We start from the raw sequence: 17,343 nt of genomic DNA on the forward strand, positions 1-17,343 counted from the left end.
AAAAAGTTGGGTTGATCTAGGTTCACTTAGAGTGGCGCGCCACTCTATTTAACACAAAAATTTTGTTTTTAATAGGTACCAAGTAAAGAAAAACCACACGGAAAAGCCCTTATAATAGCATAGGAAGGAACATAAGCTCCTGGAATAGCATAGGAAGGGGACATAAACTCTTATAATAGCATGGGGGGGGACATAAGCCCTTAAAATAGCATGGGAATTCCTATACACGCAAGCAAATAACATGGGAATTCCTATACATGCAAGCAAATAACATGGGAATTCCTATACACGCAGGCAAATAAAATTGGGATTGCATAGACCTCCACGAATATATCATGGGAACTCCAATAAATGCTCTAATATAACAATTTATTTGCTTTACAACAAAGCAATTATCATCGGATTTCCTATACACGAAAGCAAATATCTTTGGAATTCCTATACACTCAATCAAATAACATAGGACTTCCTATACACGCAAGCAAATAACATGGGAATTCCTATTCATGCATGCAAATAACTTGGTACTTTCTATACATGCAAGCAAATCCCCTGGGAATTCCTAGACATGCAAGCAAATAACATGGGAATTCCTATACACGCAAGCAAATAACATTGGCATTACTATACAAGCAATCACAAAACAAGGGACTTCCTATACACTCAAGCTCATAAAAAGGGAATTCCTATTCATGCAAGCAAATAACATGGGAATTCCTATACACGCAAGTAAATAACATGGGAATTCCTATACACGCAAGCAAATAACAAGGGAATTCCTATACACGCAAGCAAATAACATGGGAATTCCTATACATGCAAGCAAATAACAAGGGAATATCTATACCTGCAAGCATATAACATGGGAATTCCTATACACGCACGCAAATAACATAAACATTTCCGTTATTCAAATCCCAACCGCAAATCAAGTTATCGTATATTAAACAATCTCTGATTGGGTCATAAAAAATGCCCACGTCAAACGAACATTCATTGTTCAATTTTTATCAAAAAAAAAAAGCTTTATACCCAGTTTTTCCATTTAGAGATAGCTTTAGCAACGACACATTCTTAAAAAACTTGTCTTGAATAAAGGCAATTGTCCAAACAATCAATCACACTAGAACCAGTATTGCGTACTCGTTCCTCTGTGAAAGATGTATTGACCTCTAGATTAGAATTACCTACCAGATAAACCTGTTTGGTACGGGGGCCTTGTAGAAGTATAAGGTAACATACTACTGTTTAAGTGTGTTCTTGTTCTTAGATGTCGAGACTTGTGTATTTAACAAACGGGCATTTCATGGGAATAGCGAGTTTGGATGCCTTTTAATGACTCATGAGCAGCCAGGCCACAATAAGCGAGGGTAAGGCCCTCTTGAAACCCTTTCTTTAAGGGATTAATATGGTAGATGAAGGCAGATGACTTGTAATCTTTCAACGAAATCTCCCTTAAAAAAATTCTTGGTAAAAAAAAAGGTTTTTTGTAAAAATTAATTTTAATTTTTTTCAAAAAAAAACGTTTTTTTTATGAAACGAAGAGCTTCATTAAGCCAAAAGTCACCGGAAAAAAAGTTAAAAAAAAAAAATTTAAAGCCTAAAACTACCACAAATAACAATCAAAAAATACATTAAACCCAAAAAGAACAGAAATTACAATAAATAACCGAGCCAAACTCAATATATATATATATATATATATATTTTTCCATGAAAAAGACTCAATAAGAAACGAACAGAAATTAATCTTAAAAAATTTTTCCAAAAAGCAAATTTGTCAAAGAAAAGTAAATAACTCCATTAAGCCAAATATGAGCGAAAATAAATTTAAATAATTTTCAAAGCGTATAACTACCATAAACCCAAAAAGAACAGAAATTACAGTAAATAAACGAGCCAAACTCAAAAGCGAGCGAAAATTTACATGAGTAGGGCTGACAACCCCCATGTCTTCTCAAGACAAGAATATAATTTACACTTTACTGAAAACAGAATACACTTTAAATGTTTCACTTTTTAATTTACTAAACAAAGAATTGTTAAGGCTTCGAGGGATAAATATCAGTAGGCCTATATGTATATTAAACTAATAATCCACGGTTATTCGGTTTTCTAGTAAAGTAGAAATTATGTTTTGGTCTTGAGAAGGCATGGGGGTTGTCAGCCCTGATCCTGTTATTTAATGCTCGTCTTGAGTTTGACTAAGTTATCTATCTTAGTTTCTGGTCGTTTTAGGTTTCATTTATTTATTAATGGTGATTTGTGGTAGTTTTATACTCAGAAGACAAGAAAAATTAACTCATGGAATTTTAATATAATAATAATTAACTCATAGAATTAACTCATAGAAAACGCTTTCGTCCGTGAAAACTTAAACAGTAGGAATTTGTTCGCTCCCATAGCCTACCATAGGCAATTATGCCTCCAAAGAAAGCTAAACCTTCTTAAGATTTTTGATGCCAGTAGTAAGCTTGTATAAGATTTGGAAGGGACAAGGAAAGGGACAAGGAAACTTACGCCTGAGGCATGAATATACACTACAGTTTCACATGCACATTTTAAAAAGCGTGCAAACCTATAAAGTGGTCAAACGATTTCTGATAGTATAATCAAAATTCTATAAGACAAACAGACTGGTTTTTGCTATACATTTCAATTGTACAAGGAATTTCACAAGAATATGCACTAAAGTTTCACGTGCACATTTTAAAAAGCGTGCAAACCTATAAAGTGGTCAAACATGTTTTGAGAGTATGGTTGAGATTGTATAAGACAATCAGACTGGTTATTGCTATATATTTCAATTACACATGGGATTTCACATGGTATACACTTCAGTTTCACGTGCACATTGTAAAAAGCTGGCAGTACGAGTGGGGATTCCCCACTGATTCATGAAGTCTAGCTTGTTACACAAGTTTGCTTTATCTCCACGTTTTCATGGATGCTACAATTAGAATTATTTGATTGACATTTCCAAAAAGTGATTAAAGAGTCGCGAATTGAGCTGTAAGAACGATGTTATTTTAATAATAGGGAAAAAACAGAGCTGAATAACATTTGCAAACTGAATCGAATGGAGATAGACAAAAAGTACTGAAGTGGTTAGCAGTTAAGTTAACCTTAATGGTGTATGAACAGTGTTATCAATTTAAAATAGAGTTTAAAGTTATAGTATACTAAATAGTTGATACTAAGAGAGATGTAGATGGCAAGAAAATAATTTTAATAATGGATATCTTTACTTCTTCGATATTTTCTGTATAATACAGGAGTAGCGTTTGAACAGTGTTTTCAGTTTAAAACAGGGTTTAACGTTATAGTATACTAAAAAGTTGATACTAAGAGGGATGTAGATGGCAAGAAAATAATTTTAATAATGAAATTCAGAATAAACCTTAGAAATCCTTGCAAATCAAGTAGTAAGGTGTATGTGAGTACGAACCATCAAGGATCATAAGCACCAACGATCCTAACCAGCAGAGACATCAACCCCCCCAAAGGTCTTCTATACCCAAATTCGAAGGGCGCCCCCTCCCCTCCAACTTTTTGGCCCCCTCCCCCTTATTTTTTTTGATTTTTTTTTTTCATTTTTGTTTTATTATTTTTTTAACATGATATATTTTTTCAACTTTTTTTTACATGTCTTCGAATGAGATGAAATATATTTAATACAAAACAAAAAAAAAACATAGTTACATTCTATTGATTTTTCAAAGTTCATTTTGAATTTCTTTCGTTGAAATGCAAGAGTTGGAATATTTCAGTAGTGTTTTGTCGCGGTTTACCTTGTCACACTTACATTCTCTTGATTTTTCAAAGCTCATTTTGGATTTCTTTAATTGAAATGCAAGAGTTCGAATATTTCAGTAGTGTTTTTTAGTGGTTTACCTTGTCACAGTTAAATTCTCATGACTTTTCAAATTTCATTTTGGATTTGTTTTTTTTAAATGCAAGAGTTGGAATATTTCCGATGTGGTTTTTCTGGGTTTACCTTGTCGAAATTAAATTCTCTTCATTTGTCAAATTTCATTTTGTATTTCAATAATTGAAATGCAAGAGTTGGAATATTTCAGTAGTGTTTTGTTATGGTTTACCTAGTCACAGTTATATTCTATTGATTTTTCAAAGTTCATTTTGGATTTTCTATCGTTGAAATGCGAGAATTGGAATATTTCAGTAGTGTTTTGTTATGGTTTACCTTGTCACACTTACATTCTCTTGATTTTTCAATGTTCATTTTGGATTTCTTTCGTTGAAATGCAAGAGTTGGAATATTTGAATAGTGTTTTGTCGTGGTTTACATTTTCACACTTACATTCTATTGATTTTTCAAAGATTAATTTCGAATTTCTTCCATTGAAATGTATGAATTGGAAAATTTCAGTAATGCTATGTTACGGTTTACCTTGTCACACTTGCATTCTCTTGATTTTTCAATGTTCATTTTTGGATTTCTTTCGTTGAAATGCAAGAGTTGGAATATTTCAGTAGTTTTTTGTTATGGTTTACATTGTCAAATTTACATTTTATTGATTTTTCAAAGTTCATTTTGAATTTCTTTCGTTGAAATGCAAAAGTTGGAATATTTCCGTAGTGTTTTGTTGTGGTTTACCTTGTTACACTTACATTCTCTTGATTTGTCAAAGTTCATTTTGGATTTCTTTCGTTGAAATGCAAGAGTTGGAATATTTCAGTAGTGTTTTGTTGTGCTTTACCTTGTCACACTTACTTTCATTGATTTTTCAAAGTTAATTTTGGATTTCTTTCGTTGAAATGCAAGAGTTGGAATATTTCAGTAGTGTTTTGTTGTGGTTTACCTTGTCTCAGTTACATTCTCTTGATTTTTCAAAGTTCATTTTGGATTTCTTTCTTTGAAATACAAGAGTTGGAATATTTCAGTAGTGTTTCGTTGTGGTTTACCTTGTCACACTTACATTCTCTTGATTTATCAAAGATCATTTTGGATTTTTTTCATTGAAATGCAGGAGTTGGAATATTTCAGTAGTGTTTTGTTGTGGTTTACCTTCTCACACTTACATTCTCTTGATTTTTCAAAGTTCATTTTGAATTTCTTTCGTTGAAATGCAAGAGTTGGAATATTTCAGTAGTTTTTTGTCGTGGTTTACTTTGTCATAGTTACATTCTCTTGATTTTTCAAAGTTCATTTTGGATTTGTTTCGATGAAACGCAAGAGTTGGAATATTTCAGTAGTGTTTTGTTGTGCTTTACCTTGTCACAGTTACATTCTCTAGATTTTTCAAAGTTCATTTTGGATTTCTTTCGTTGAAATGCAAGAGTTGGAATATTTCAGTAGTGTTTTGTCGTGGTTTACCTTGTCAGAGTTACATTCTCTTGATTTTTCAAAGTTCACTTTGGATTTCATTCGTTGAAATGCATGAGTTGGAATATTCCAGTAGTGGATTGTCGTAGTTTACCTTGTCACAGTTACATTCTCTTGATTTTTCAAAGTTCATTTTTGAATTTCTTTCGTTGAAATGGAAGAGTTGGAATATTTCAGTAGTGCTTTGTCGTGGTTTACCTTGTCAGAGTTACATTCTATTGATTTTTCAAAGTTCATTTTGGATTTCTTTCGTTGACATGCAGGAGTTGGAAACAACATTTGTCGGATATGTCGGAAAATTTTTTTTTATCAAGGAAATATCTGAAAGCTTTTAAGGTATAGTACGAATGGCTTGCAAAAAACACGAAAATACTATCAGAATGAATAAATTCTTTATCAACATCCGTTGTTAGATATGTCATTATGAAAAAAATTTGTAAGTAAGTAAAAAAGTAGGTAATTAACAAACTCTTTCTTGAATTCACCTCTTGGATACACAATACAGAAATTTAATTCAGGAAATTATGAAAAAAATTAAACGAATTCTTTATTAACATTCATTATCAATTGATGTCACTTCCTAGACAGACAATACAGCAATCTCACAAAATCTAAGTATAGGAGGGATTAAATTCTATATCAACATTCATTTCTCGGATACATAGGAAAAAGTTGACAAAATCTAAGTGTTAGAATGGATAAATTTTTTTATCAGCATCTTTTGTCAGATACATCGGATAAAATTGACAGAATCTAAGTATCAGAGTGAATATTTTTTTTTATGAACATCCTTTGTCAGATAAAATTCCTTTGTCAGATTTTATTTCATTTTTTAAGGTTAATTTAGACGAGGTTACCTGCGCACATGTAACCGCGTCTAAATTAACCTTAAAAAATGAAATAAAGCTATGTCGACTTTGCATGTCTCTCTCACTATGTATGTGCGGTCGCGGTGTACACTCCATGTCTTTCTCGTTTTTTTGTTTCTAAATCTACGTATTTGTATGTGTTTTTATCTCTCACACTTTTTTTGCCTGTGTGTCTGGGCGGGGGTTTGCGTATTCCAATGCATGTCTGACCACTCTAAGTGAACTTAAATTAACTCAACTTTTTGAATATCTCTCTGACTATGACTGTGTGTCGAAGCGGGTGTAGTGCTATCTATAACCAGTCTAACCTAAATTTAACGTAACGAGGCATGAAGTCAAAATGAATTGAACTTAGATTTTATGACTGTTATCTGGTGTATTTGATAAAAACTTTGAAAACGAATTTATTCTTTCTGATACTTAGATTTTGTCAATTTTATCCGATATAGCCAACAAATGATGTTGATAATGCATTTAAAGGATGTTGATAAAGAATTTATACACTCTGATACTTAGATTTTGTCAATTTTATCCCAAGTATCCGAGAACATGATGTTGATATGGAATTTAATCACTCTGATACTTAGATTTTATCAATTTTATCCGACATATCCGACAGAGGATGATGAAAATTAACTTATTCACTCTGACACTTAGATTTTGTCAATTTTATCCGATGTAATTGGCAAAGGATGTTGATAAAAAAAATATTCACTCTATAACTTAGATTTTGTCAATTTTAATCTATGTATCCGAGAAAAGGATGTTGATGTAGAATTTAATCAATCTGATGCTTAGATTTTGTCAATTTTATCCGAAATTTTATCCGACAAACTTGAAAAAGCACTTTGTTAAAGCATTTATTCATTCTGATATTTAGATTTTGTCAATTTTTATTCGATGTATCTGACAAAGGATGTTGATAAAAAAATTATTCACTATGATTCTTACATTTTATCAATTTTTATTCGACGCATCTGGCAAAGGATGTTGACAAAAAAATTATTCACTCTGATACTTATTTTTTATCAATTTTATTCGATGTATCTGGCAAAGGATGTTCATAAAAAAAATTATTCACTCTGATACTTAGATTTTGTCAATTTCATCCGACATATCCAACAAAGGATGTTGATAATGAATTCATTCACTCTGACACTTAGATTCTATCAATTTTATTTGATGTATCTGACAAAGGATGTTGATATAGAATTTATTCACTCTGACACTTATATTCTGTCAATTTTATCCTATGTATCCGAGAAAATTATGTTGAAATAGAATTTAGTCACTCTGATGCTTAGATTTTGTCAATTTTATCCGACATATCCGATAAAGGATGTTGTTAAAGCATTTATTCATCTGAAATTTAGATTTTGTCAATTTTATTTGATGTATCTGACAAAGGATGCTGATAAAAAATTTATTCACTCTGACACTTATATTTTATCAATTTTATTCGATGTATCAGGCAAAGGATGTTGTTAAAAAAAATTATTCACTCTGATACTTAGATTTTGTCAATTTTATCAACATATCCGATAAAGGATGTTGTTAAAGCATTTATTCATTCTGAAATTTAGATTTTGTCAATTTTATTTGATGTATCTGACAAAGGATGTTGATAAAAAAATATTCACTCTGACATTTAGATTCTGTCAATTTTATCCGATGTATCTGACAAAAGATGTTGATAAAAAAAAATTATTCACTCTAACACTTAGATTTTGTCAACTTTTTCCTATGTATCTGAGAAATGAATGTTGATATACAATTTAATCACTCCTATACTTAGATTTTGTGAAATTGCTGTATTGTCTGTCAAGGAAGTGACATCAATCAATAATGAATGTTAATAAATAATTTGTCCAATTTTATTTCATAATTTCTTGAATTAAATTTCTGTATTCTGTATCCAAGAGGTGAATTCAAGAAAGAGTTTGCTACTTACTTACTTACTTACTTACTTACTTACTTACAATTTTTTTATAATGACATATCCAACAACGGATGTTGATAAAGAATTTATTCATTCTGATAGTATTTTCGTGTTTTTGCAAGCCATTAGTACTATACCTTAAACGCATTCAGATATTTCCTTGATAAAAAAATTTTGTCCGACGTATCCGAAAAATGATGTTGATAAAGAATTTATTCATTCTGATACTTAGATTTTGTCAATTTTATCCAATGTATCTGACAAAGAGGATGTTGATAAAAAAATTATTCACTCTAACACTTAGATTTTGTCAATTATATTTGATGTATCTGACAAAAGATGTTGAGAAAAAAAATATTCACTCTGACACTTAGATTTTGTCATTTTTTATCCGACATGTCAATTTTAACTGACGTATCCAACAAATGATGTTGATAATGCATTTATTCACTCTGGTACTTAGATTTTGTCACTTTTATCCGATGGATTCGACAAAGGATGCTGATAAAGCATTTATTCACTCAGATACTTAGATTTTGTCAATTTTATTCGATGTATCTGACAATAGGTGTTGGTATAAGAAAATTATTTACTCTTACGCTTAGATTTTTTCAATTTTATCCCACGTATTCTAGAAAGGCTTATTGATATAGAATTTAATCACTCTGATACTTAGATTTTGTCAATTTTATCCGACATATCCGATAAAGGATGTTGTTAAAGCATTTATTCATTCTGAAATTTAGATTTTGTTAATTGTATTTCATTTATCTGACAAAGGATGTTGATAAAAAAAATATTCACTCTGACATTTAGATTCTGTCAATTTTATCCGATGTATCTGACAAAAGATGTTGATAAAAAAATTATTCACTCTAACACTTAGATTTTGTCAACTTTTTCGTATGTATCCGAGAAATGGATGTTGATATAGAATTTAATCACTCCTATACTTCGATTTTGTGAAATTGCTGTATTGTCTGTCTAGGAAGTGACATCAATTGATAATGAATGTTAATAAAGAATTTGTTCAATTTTTTTTCATAGTTTCCTGAATTAAATTTCTATATTGTGTATCCAAGAGGTGAATTCAAGAAAGAATTTGTTACTTACTTAATTTTTTACTTACTTACAATTTTTTTCATAATAACATATCCAACAACGGATGTTGATAAAGAAATTATTCATTCTGATAGTATTTTCGTGTTTTTGCAAGCCATTCTTACCATACGTTAAACCCTTTCAGATATTTCCTTTATAAAAAAATTTTGTCCGACATATCCGACAAATGATGCTTCCAACTCATGCATTTCAACGAAAGAAATCCAAAATAAACTTTGAAAAATCAATAGAATGTAACAGTGACAAGGTAAACCACGACAAAACACTACTGAAATATTCCAACTCTTGCATTTCCACGAAAGAAATTCAAAAATGAACTTTGAAAAATCAAGAGAATGTAACTGTGACAAGGTAAACCACGACGTACCACTACTGAAATATTCCAACTCATGCATTTCAACGAATTAAATCCAAAATGAACTTTGAAAAATCAAGAGAATGTAACTGTGACAAGGTAAACCACGACAAAACACTACTGAAATATTCCAACTCTTGCATTTCAACGAAAGAAATCCAAAATGAACTTTGAAAAATCAAGAAAATGTAACTTTGACAAGGTAAACCACGACAAAACACTGCTGAAATATTCCAACTCTTGCATTTCAATGAAAGAAATTCAAAATGAACTTTGAAAAATCAAGAGAATGTAACTGTGACAAGGTAAACCACAAAAAACACTACTGAAATATTCCAACTCTCGCATTTCAACGAAAGAAATCCAAAATGAACTTTGAAAAATCAAGAGAAAGTAAGTGTGACAAGGTAAAGCACAACGAAACACTACTGAAATATTCCAACTCTTGCATGTCAACGAAAGAAATCCAAAAGGAACTTTGAAAAATCAAGAGAATGTAACTGTAACAAGGAAAACCATAACAAAACACTACTGAAATATTCCAACTCATGCATTTCAACGAAAGAAATCCAAAAATGAACTCTGAAAAATCAATAGAATGTAAGTGTGACAAGGTAAACCACGACAAAACACTACTGAAACATTCCAACTCTTGCATTTCAACGAAAGAAATCCGAAATGAACTTTGAAAAATCAAGAGAATGTAAGTGTGACAAGGTAAACCATAACAAAACACTACTGAAATATTCCAACTCTCGCATTTCAACGAAAGAAAATCAAAATGAATTTTGAAAAATCAATAGAATGTAACTTTGACAAGGTAAACCATAACAAAACACTACTGAAATATTCCAACTCTTGCATTACAATGAAAAAAAATCCAAAATGAACTTTGAAAAATCAACATAATTTAAGTGTGACAAGGTAAACTACGACAAACACTACTGAAATATTCCAACTCGTGCATTTCAACGAAAGAAATCCAAAATGAACTTTGAAAAATCAAGAAAATGTAAGTGTGACAAGGTAAACCACAACAAAACACTACTGAAATATTCCAACTCTTGCACTTCTTACTTACTTACTTAGGTCCTCCTACGCCTGGGGGCGCATAAGGCAGCAACAGTGGTTCGCCACGACGACCTGTCCTGAGCCTCCAACCCTAGCTCCTCCAACGAGGACCTCGCCAGCTTCGCCTCCTTCATTAGCGACCTGCCAAGGGTCATTTTTGGTCTCCCTGATTTGCGGAGACCGGGGGGTGTCCAACACCATGCATCGTGCGGCAGCCTTCCTTCCCCCATTCGCACCATATGCCCCCAATACATCCATCACCGCTTTCTAATAAGATCAAGGAAGAGGGTATGATTTGTCATACAATAGATTTTATCATTTCGTATTCTTTCTTTCCAACGTATATTTACGATAGACCTTAGGCAATTATTGTCGAATGCCTGGAGTCGTCGTTCTAGGTGAGCAGTGATGCTCCAAGTTGCGCAACCGGACATAAGGACAGAGAACACATTGCTATTATAAATTTTAAGCTTTAACTTCTGGGAATATTCTTTATTTCTCCAAATATTTCTAAGGTAGCTGAAAGCAGACCCAGCCAATGTTATTCGGCACAGTATTTCTCTTCCGGAATTGGCATCTTGCGTAAGAATGCTGGCGAGATACTTGAACTCTCTCCCTTCCTCAATTTCCTCGTTGTTAACTAATAGTCCTTCGGCTAAGTCAGGTATGACTGCATTCGACATTGATTTGGTCTTTTTAGCATTTATGGAGAGTCCGACAGCATTTGCCATACGACCGAGTTCATTAAAGTTGCGTTTCATATCTTCTGGGTCGTGGGTAATAAGGGCAACATCGTATGCAAAATCACTATCATTGAGTTCTCTCAGTGGATTTAATTGTAGACCACCACTAAAACTGCATCCACGTATAACAAAATCTATCACTTTGGCAAACAGTATTGGTTATAAAATCCAGCCCTGCCTTACACCTGACTGAACATACAACCACTCCGTTAGGCCACCCTTTGTCTGTACTGCGCACATGATATCATGATATAGCGCTTCAATTATATTTACAACTTTGGTCGGAATTCCATAATGCACTAAAATCTTCCATATGGTTCCGCGATGTATCGAGTCGAAAGCTTTGAGAATATCTATAAATACTATAAGTAGCTGAACTTGCCATTCATTGGATTCATCCTGCAGGACTCTCAGGCTAAATATAAGGTCACAACATGATCTATTCTGGTGGAATCCGTGCTGCTCATCTCTCATAGCTTTCTCCACTTTACTCTGAATCCTGTTAAGAATTATTTGGTACAGGACTTTGCTACCAACAGACTGTAAAGCAATTCCTCTCCAATTATCACACTTAGTCTTTTGTCCCTTTTTGAAGAATTTTACAATTACTGCCTTCGACCATTCACTAGGGACTTTTTCTTCATCCCAAACACGGGAAAGAAGTTCAAATGTGGGTTCGGCTAGGGCGCTTCTACCGTACTTCAGTAATTCTGGTGGTATGCCATCATTACCAGCAGCCTTTCCGTTTTTCAAAGTCTTTAGGGCCTCCTTGACTTCAATAAGTAAGAGAGGTCCGGAACGTATTCCGAGATCGAACAGTGGCTCTTCAAGGATATTTAAAGTAGTTGTGGGAGGCATCTGATTTAGTACCTCGCTAAAATGCTCTTTCCAGCGTCGGACTATGTCATCAGTCTGGGTTAATAAAATGCCATCTTTGCTTTCAACTTGGGTCGACGACGCCTTTGAAATACCCGCCAACTGCTTCGTTATGGCATACACAGTACGGCTATCTCCCCGTCTAGCGGCTGCCTCAGCCTGTTCGGCCATAGTTTTGAGGTACATCCTCTTATCATCCCTGGTTGCTGCTTTGACTGGCTTATGGAGACGCTTGTACTGCGCTTTCAGGTTGTCTACATATTCTCTAGAACAAGTCGTGCTATGGTCATACTTATCTATGGTCATACTTATTTTGAGTTGTGACCTTTGATCAATAATATCCCAACTACTTTCCTGATATCCACTGCTCTGTCTTCTTCCTGTTGGAGCCCACAACTTCTTTTGCGACCTCTTTCACGGTTTCTGCAATTTTTTCCTACTGACTATCAAGCAACACTTCGTCCCTTAGAAGGGAAAACTTGTTTGACAAAGCTGTAGTATACTTTTTCAATACGTTCGGGTCCTGTAATTTCCTCAAATTGAAGGTTTTCACTGACCGCTTGGGCTTTGTCACAGTTTTTAGTTTCAGCTTGAACTTGGCAACAGCAAGTTGGTGATCGGAATAACAGTTGGCACCTCAGAAGGTTCTAACATCCTCTAAACATCGTCGCCTGCACCTCTCAATTAGGATATGGTCTATTTCATTTCGTGTTACACCATCAGGCGATTTCCAAGTATACTTGTGAATCTGTTTATGTGGAAACCATGTGGCGCCGACGATAAGTTCATGAGTAGCGCAAACATCGATTAGTCGCACACCATTGTCATTAACTTCCCCCAGTCCATGTTTACCGAGGATAGTTGGGGCATAAGAAGCATCACCTCCAACTTTAGCATTAAAGTCCCCACATACAGTCACAATATCATGACGATGCGTTTTTGCAACAACATTCGATAACGCGCGATAAAATTCATCTTTGGTTTGATCACAGGCATCATTCGTTGGGGTGTACACTACAATAACTGTCAATTTGGCCTGTAAAGTGGCAAAACGGGCACGAAGAATCCACTCACCAATTGGTTCCCAGTCCACTAGGCATTTTTTGGCCCGATTACTTAGTGCCATTGCGACACCTGCTTCTTTTCTAGTCTCAAGCCCGGAATACAAGATGTGGTAAATCTCAGATTTCAAAGTCCCAAAACCAGTAAGCCTGGTCTCAGAAACTCCAGCTATGTCAATACGGAATTTATCAAGGGTTATCATAACACTGTTGAGTTTTCCTGGCTGTGTTTCTTGATTAAGTGTTCTAACATTCCAGTATCCAATACAAAACAATCGGCCGGTGTCAAGAATCCTGTCCGGGGGCGTGCCTGAGTCGTCTTCATAGAAGAACAAGAAGTCAATCCGAGGCTATCTGTTGCTGTTTCTTGAGTAATTAGTTTTGACGGTGGCGGGTTACTATCCCACCAACCATCCAACAAATTGGAACAAAATGGTCAGCTTAGATTAGTATAAGCAGGGGTACCGCGAGCAGGTTGCTGACCACCGCCTTTTTCTTTCAACGAAAGAAATCCAAAATGAACTTTGAAAAATCAAGAGAATGTAACTGTGACAAGGTAAACCATAACAAAACACTGCTGAAATATTCCAACTCTTGCATTTCAATGAAAGAAATCCAAAATGAACTATGAAAATCAACAGAATGTAACTCTGACAAGGTAAAGCACAACAAAACACTGCTGAAATATTCCAACTCTTGCATTTCAATGAAAGAAATCCAAAATGAACTTCGAAAAATCAAGAGAATGTAAGTGTGACAAGGTAAACCACGACAAAACACTACTGAAATATTCCAACTCTTGTATTTCAACGGAAGAAATCCAAAATGAACTTTGAAAAATCGTAAGAATATAAGTGCGACAGTGTAAACCATGACGAAATAGTACTGAAATATTCCAACTCTTGCATTTCAACGAACGAAATTCAAAATGAACTTTGAAAAATCAATAGAATATAACTATTATTTTTTTTTGTTTAGTTTTAAGTATGTTTCATTTCATTCGAAGACATGTAAAAAAAAGTTGAAAAAATATATCATGTTAAAAAAAATTAAAAAAATTTATAAAAAAAATTCAAAAAAAAATTAAAAAAAAATGAGGGGAGGGGGCAAAACGTTGGATGGGAGGGGGGCGCCTTTCGAGTTTGGGGATAGAGGACCTTTGGGGGGGGGGTTGATGTCTCTGCTAGTTAGGATCGTTGTTGCTTATGATCCTTGATGGTTCGTAGTCACATACACCTTACTACTTGATTTACAAGGATTTCTAAGGTTTGTTCTGAATTTCATTATTAAAATTATTTTCTTGCCATCTACATCTCTCTTAGTATCAACTTTTTAGTATACTATAACGTTAGACTCTATTTTAAACTGACAACACTGTTCAAACGCCACTTGTGCCTTATACAGAACACATCAAAGAAGTAAAGCTATCCATTATTAAAATTCTTTTCTTGCCATCTACATCTCTCTTAGTATCAACTTTTTAGTATACTATAACGTTAGACTCTATTTTAAACTGATAACACTGTTCAAACGCCATTGAGGTTACCTGCTAATCACTTTAACCCTTTTTGTCCATCTTCATACGATCCAATTTGCAAATGTTATCTAGCTCTGTTTTTTTTCCTATTATTCAAATAAGATCGTTCGTACAGTCCAATTCGCGAATCCCTTATCCCTTTTTGCAAATGTCAATCAAACAATTCTGATTGTAGCATCCATGAAAACGTGGAGTTGAAGCAAACTTGTGTAACAAGCTAGACTTCAGGAACCATTGGGGAATCCCCGCTAGTACTGCCAACTTTTTACAATTTGCACGTGAAACTGAAGAGTATACCATGTGAAATTCCATGTGCAATTTAAATATATATCAATAACCAGTCTGTTTGTCTTATAGAATTCCGATCATAGTTTCAAAACATGTTTGACCACTTTAGAGGTTTGCACACTTTTTGGAATGTCCACGTCAAACTGTAGTGCACATTCATGGAAAATTCCATGTGTAATTGATATATATAGCAAAAACCAGTGTGGTTGTGATATAGAATTACGATTATACTCTCAAAACGAGTCTGACCACTGTAGTGTATATTCATGCCTCAGGCGTAAGTTTTCTTGTCCCTTTCCTTGTCCCTTTCAAATCTTATACAAGCTTACTACTGATGCCATATGTTTTAGCTTAATTTTGACGGTTTTTTCCCTTCATCTATTTTTTCTTGCTTTTTTTTTGTAATTTGGCCTTTGCTACAGCCAAAAATTGTAGAACTGCATATGGAATTCTTTTCAACAAAAAATAAATTGCTGTTTTTTTTCAAAATTTTTAAGATACTTATGGTGTGTAAATTCCCCTTTTTCACTTTCCTTAGCAGTTCTCAACTACCCTAACAAAACAACTCCAATAAAATTCTCAAATTTGAAAAGCCTTATTTTCTTTGGGGTGTACTTTCCAGGGGGGAGGGGTATTTTTCTCGGGGTTTTCGTATTTCCCATGGGGCTATTCTACGGGGGGCGAGGTCAACGCCTAGAATCAAAAATTCAAGTTCGAAATGATCAGAAGTCACTGTAAGAATAAAACAAAAACTAGAAAACAGACATACACAGGTGTTACTACAAACGAATAAATAAAACTTAGAAGTAATAAAACTTAAATTGAATATGCAAATCAAGCTCAAAACGAACGAAAATTACTGCAAGCAATAGTTTGGCTACTGTCCCCTTCCCTAACTGTAAAAGTCTAAAGCCTACTGTGTCATTTGCACTATACAGAAAATGAATTATATTACATTTTTTTTTCTTTTGTACTTACAGCATTGAAAGCAAAAATAAAAATTACAGAGAAATACAATCTTGAACTGCTGAAGTTTCAGCATTTAATGTAATTATATATCAAATGTTCTGTTTCATTTTATTAGTACTTTCCAAGGACTGTTCAAGACACATACAGTTTTCAAACGGATTGTATTACAAATGTTTTCTTTTGTACTTAAAACAACAATGAAAATAAAACAAAAATACAGAGAAGAAAAATGTTGAACTGATGAACTTTTTAATCTGATGAGCAATATTGCAGTCACAACCAGTCATACTTAAAGTCACAGTAGTAGTAGTAGTGGCCCTGAAAGTTTCAAGTTAATACCCTTACCCGTTCCTAAAGTATTGCAGATATAAGTTTTTGATAACGTGGATACAGATAGCATCTTTTTATTTAGCTCACCATACCCCTCAACAATCTGCGAAATATCACCTTAATACCCTTATTCTTTTCGGACGCACCCATGATAAAGCATTTTCCCCTTCCCCAATGATAAATCCTGTATGCTAAATATGGAGAAATTGGATAATTCATAATCCTTACTCTCGGGCTGTGGAGGCTTTGCTTTCCATTAAATGAGCCTCCTCCCAAGTTTATACGACCACCCTTTCCATAAAAACCATATACCCCAGGGCATAACTTGCAAACCTTGCTCTGAGCTCTGGGGGACTGTGTCAACCCTAGAGGCATTTTTATATGATATTCAGACTATTTTCAACAAAATGTCTATCTCAAAATTTTTATCAGACTCATTGGGGAAAAAGAGGGCATGGGTGGGGCTATTTCCTCTCCACTCACTTTTGACTCTTAAAAGGGCACTAGAACTTCCAATTTCGAAGCAAATGAGCCTCCTCCGAAGTTTATATGACCATCCTTTCCCTATAAAGTGCCTCTGGAAAAAATAAATAAAATATTCAAGCCTTACGGCCTTTATTATAAGGGATCTATTCTCCCCTTGGCAATACTTATTCCATCCTTGTTCCCAACATTTTATTCTAAAGGAAGGGATACTTGAGGTCGAATCTTGCCACCCCATTGATAAGAAGGATATCGCAAGAAAAGTTTGGAAATTTGGATCAAGAAGTTCATTTTTGAGGGTATGGGAACCCCGTCTAACCATAATAAACCGATGAAACGTTGTACCTTTCTCA

General features: G+C 33.9%; 2 protein-coding genes across 2 annotated transcripts in view; both read right to left on the reverse strand.

Moving 5' to 3' along the window:
• LOC148954930 (uncharacterized) overlaps nucleotides 1–12,628 on the reverse strand; it is a 24,030-nt gene extending 11,402 nt beyond the window's left edge. The window contains exon 1 of the mRNA XM_089105688.1: nucleotides 12,056–12,628. Coding sequence (XP_088961814.1) covers nucleotides 12,056–12,628 — 573 coding nt within the window. The remainder of the gene's footprint in view (nucleotides 1–12,055) is intronic.
• Nucleotides 12,629–12,959: 331 nt separating this feature from the next.
• LOC148954931 (protein CFDP2-like) lies at nucleotides 12,960–13,586 on the reverse strand. Its single transcript, XM_089105699.1, has one exon. The coding sequence runs from the start codon at nucleotides 13,584–13,586 to the stop codon at nucleotides 12,960–12,962; it is 627 nt and encodes a 208-aa protein (XP_088961825.1).
• Nucleotides 13,587–17,343: the final 3,757 nt, after the last annotated feature.

Source organism: Artemia sp. Qi Xiang Cuo, chromosome 2, assembly GCF_049724085.1.
Source record: "Artemia sp. Qi Xiang Cuo chromosome 2, ASM4972408v1, whole genome shotgun sequence".
NCBI lineage: Eukaryota > Metazoa > Arthropoda > Branchiopoda > Anostraca > Artemiidae > Artemia > Artemia sp. Qi Xiang Cuo.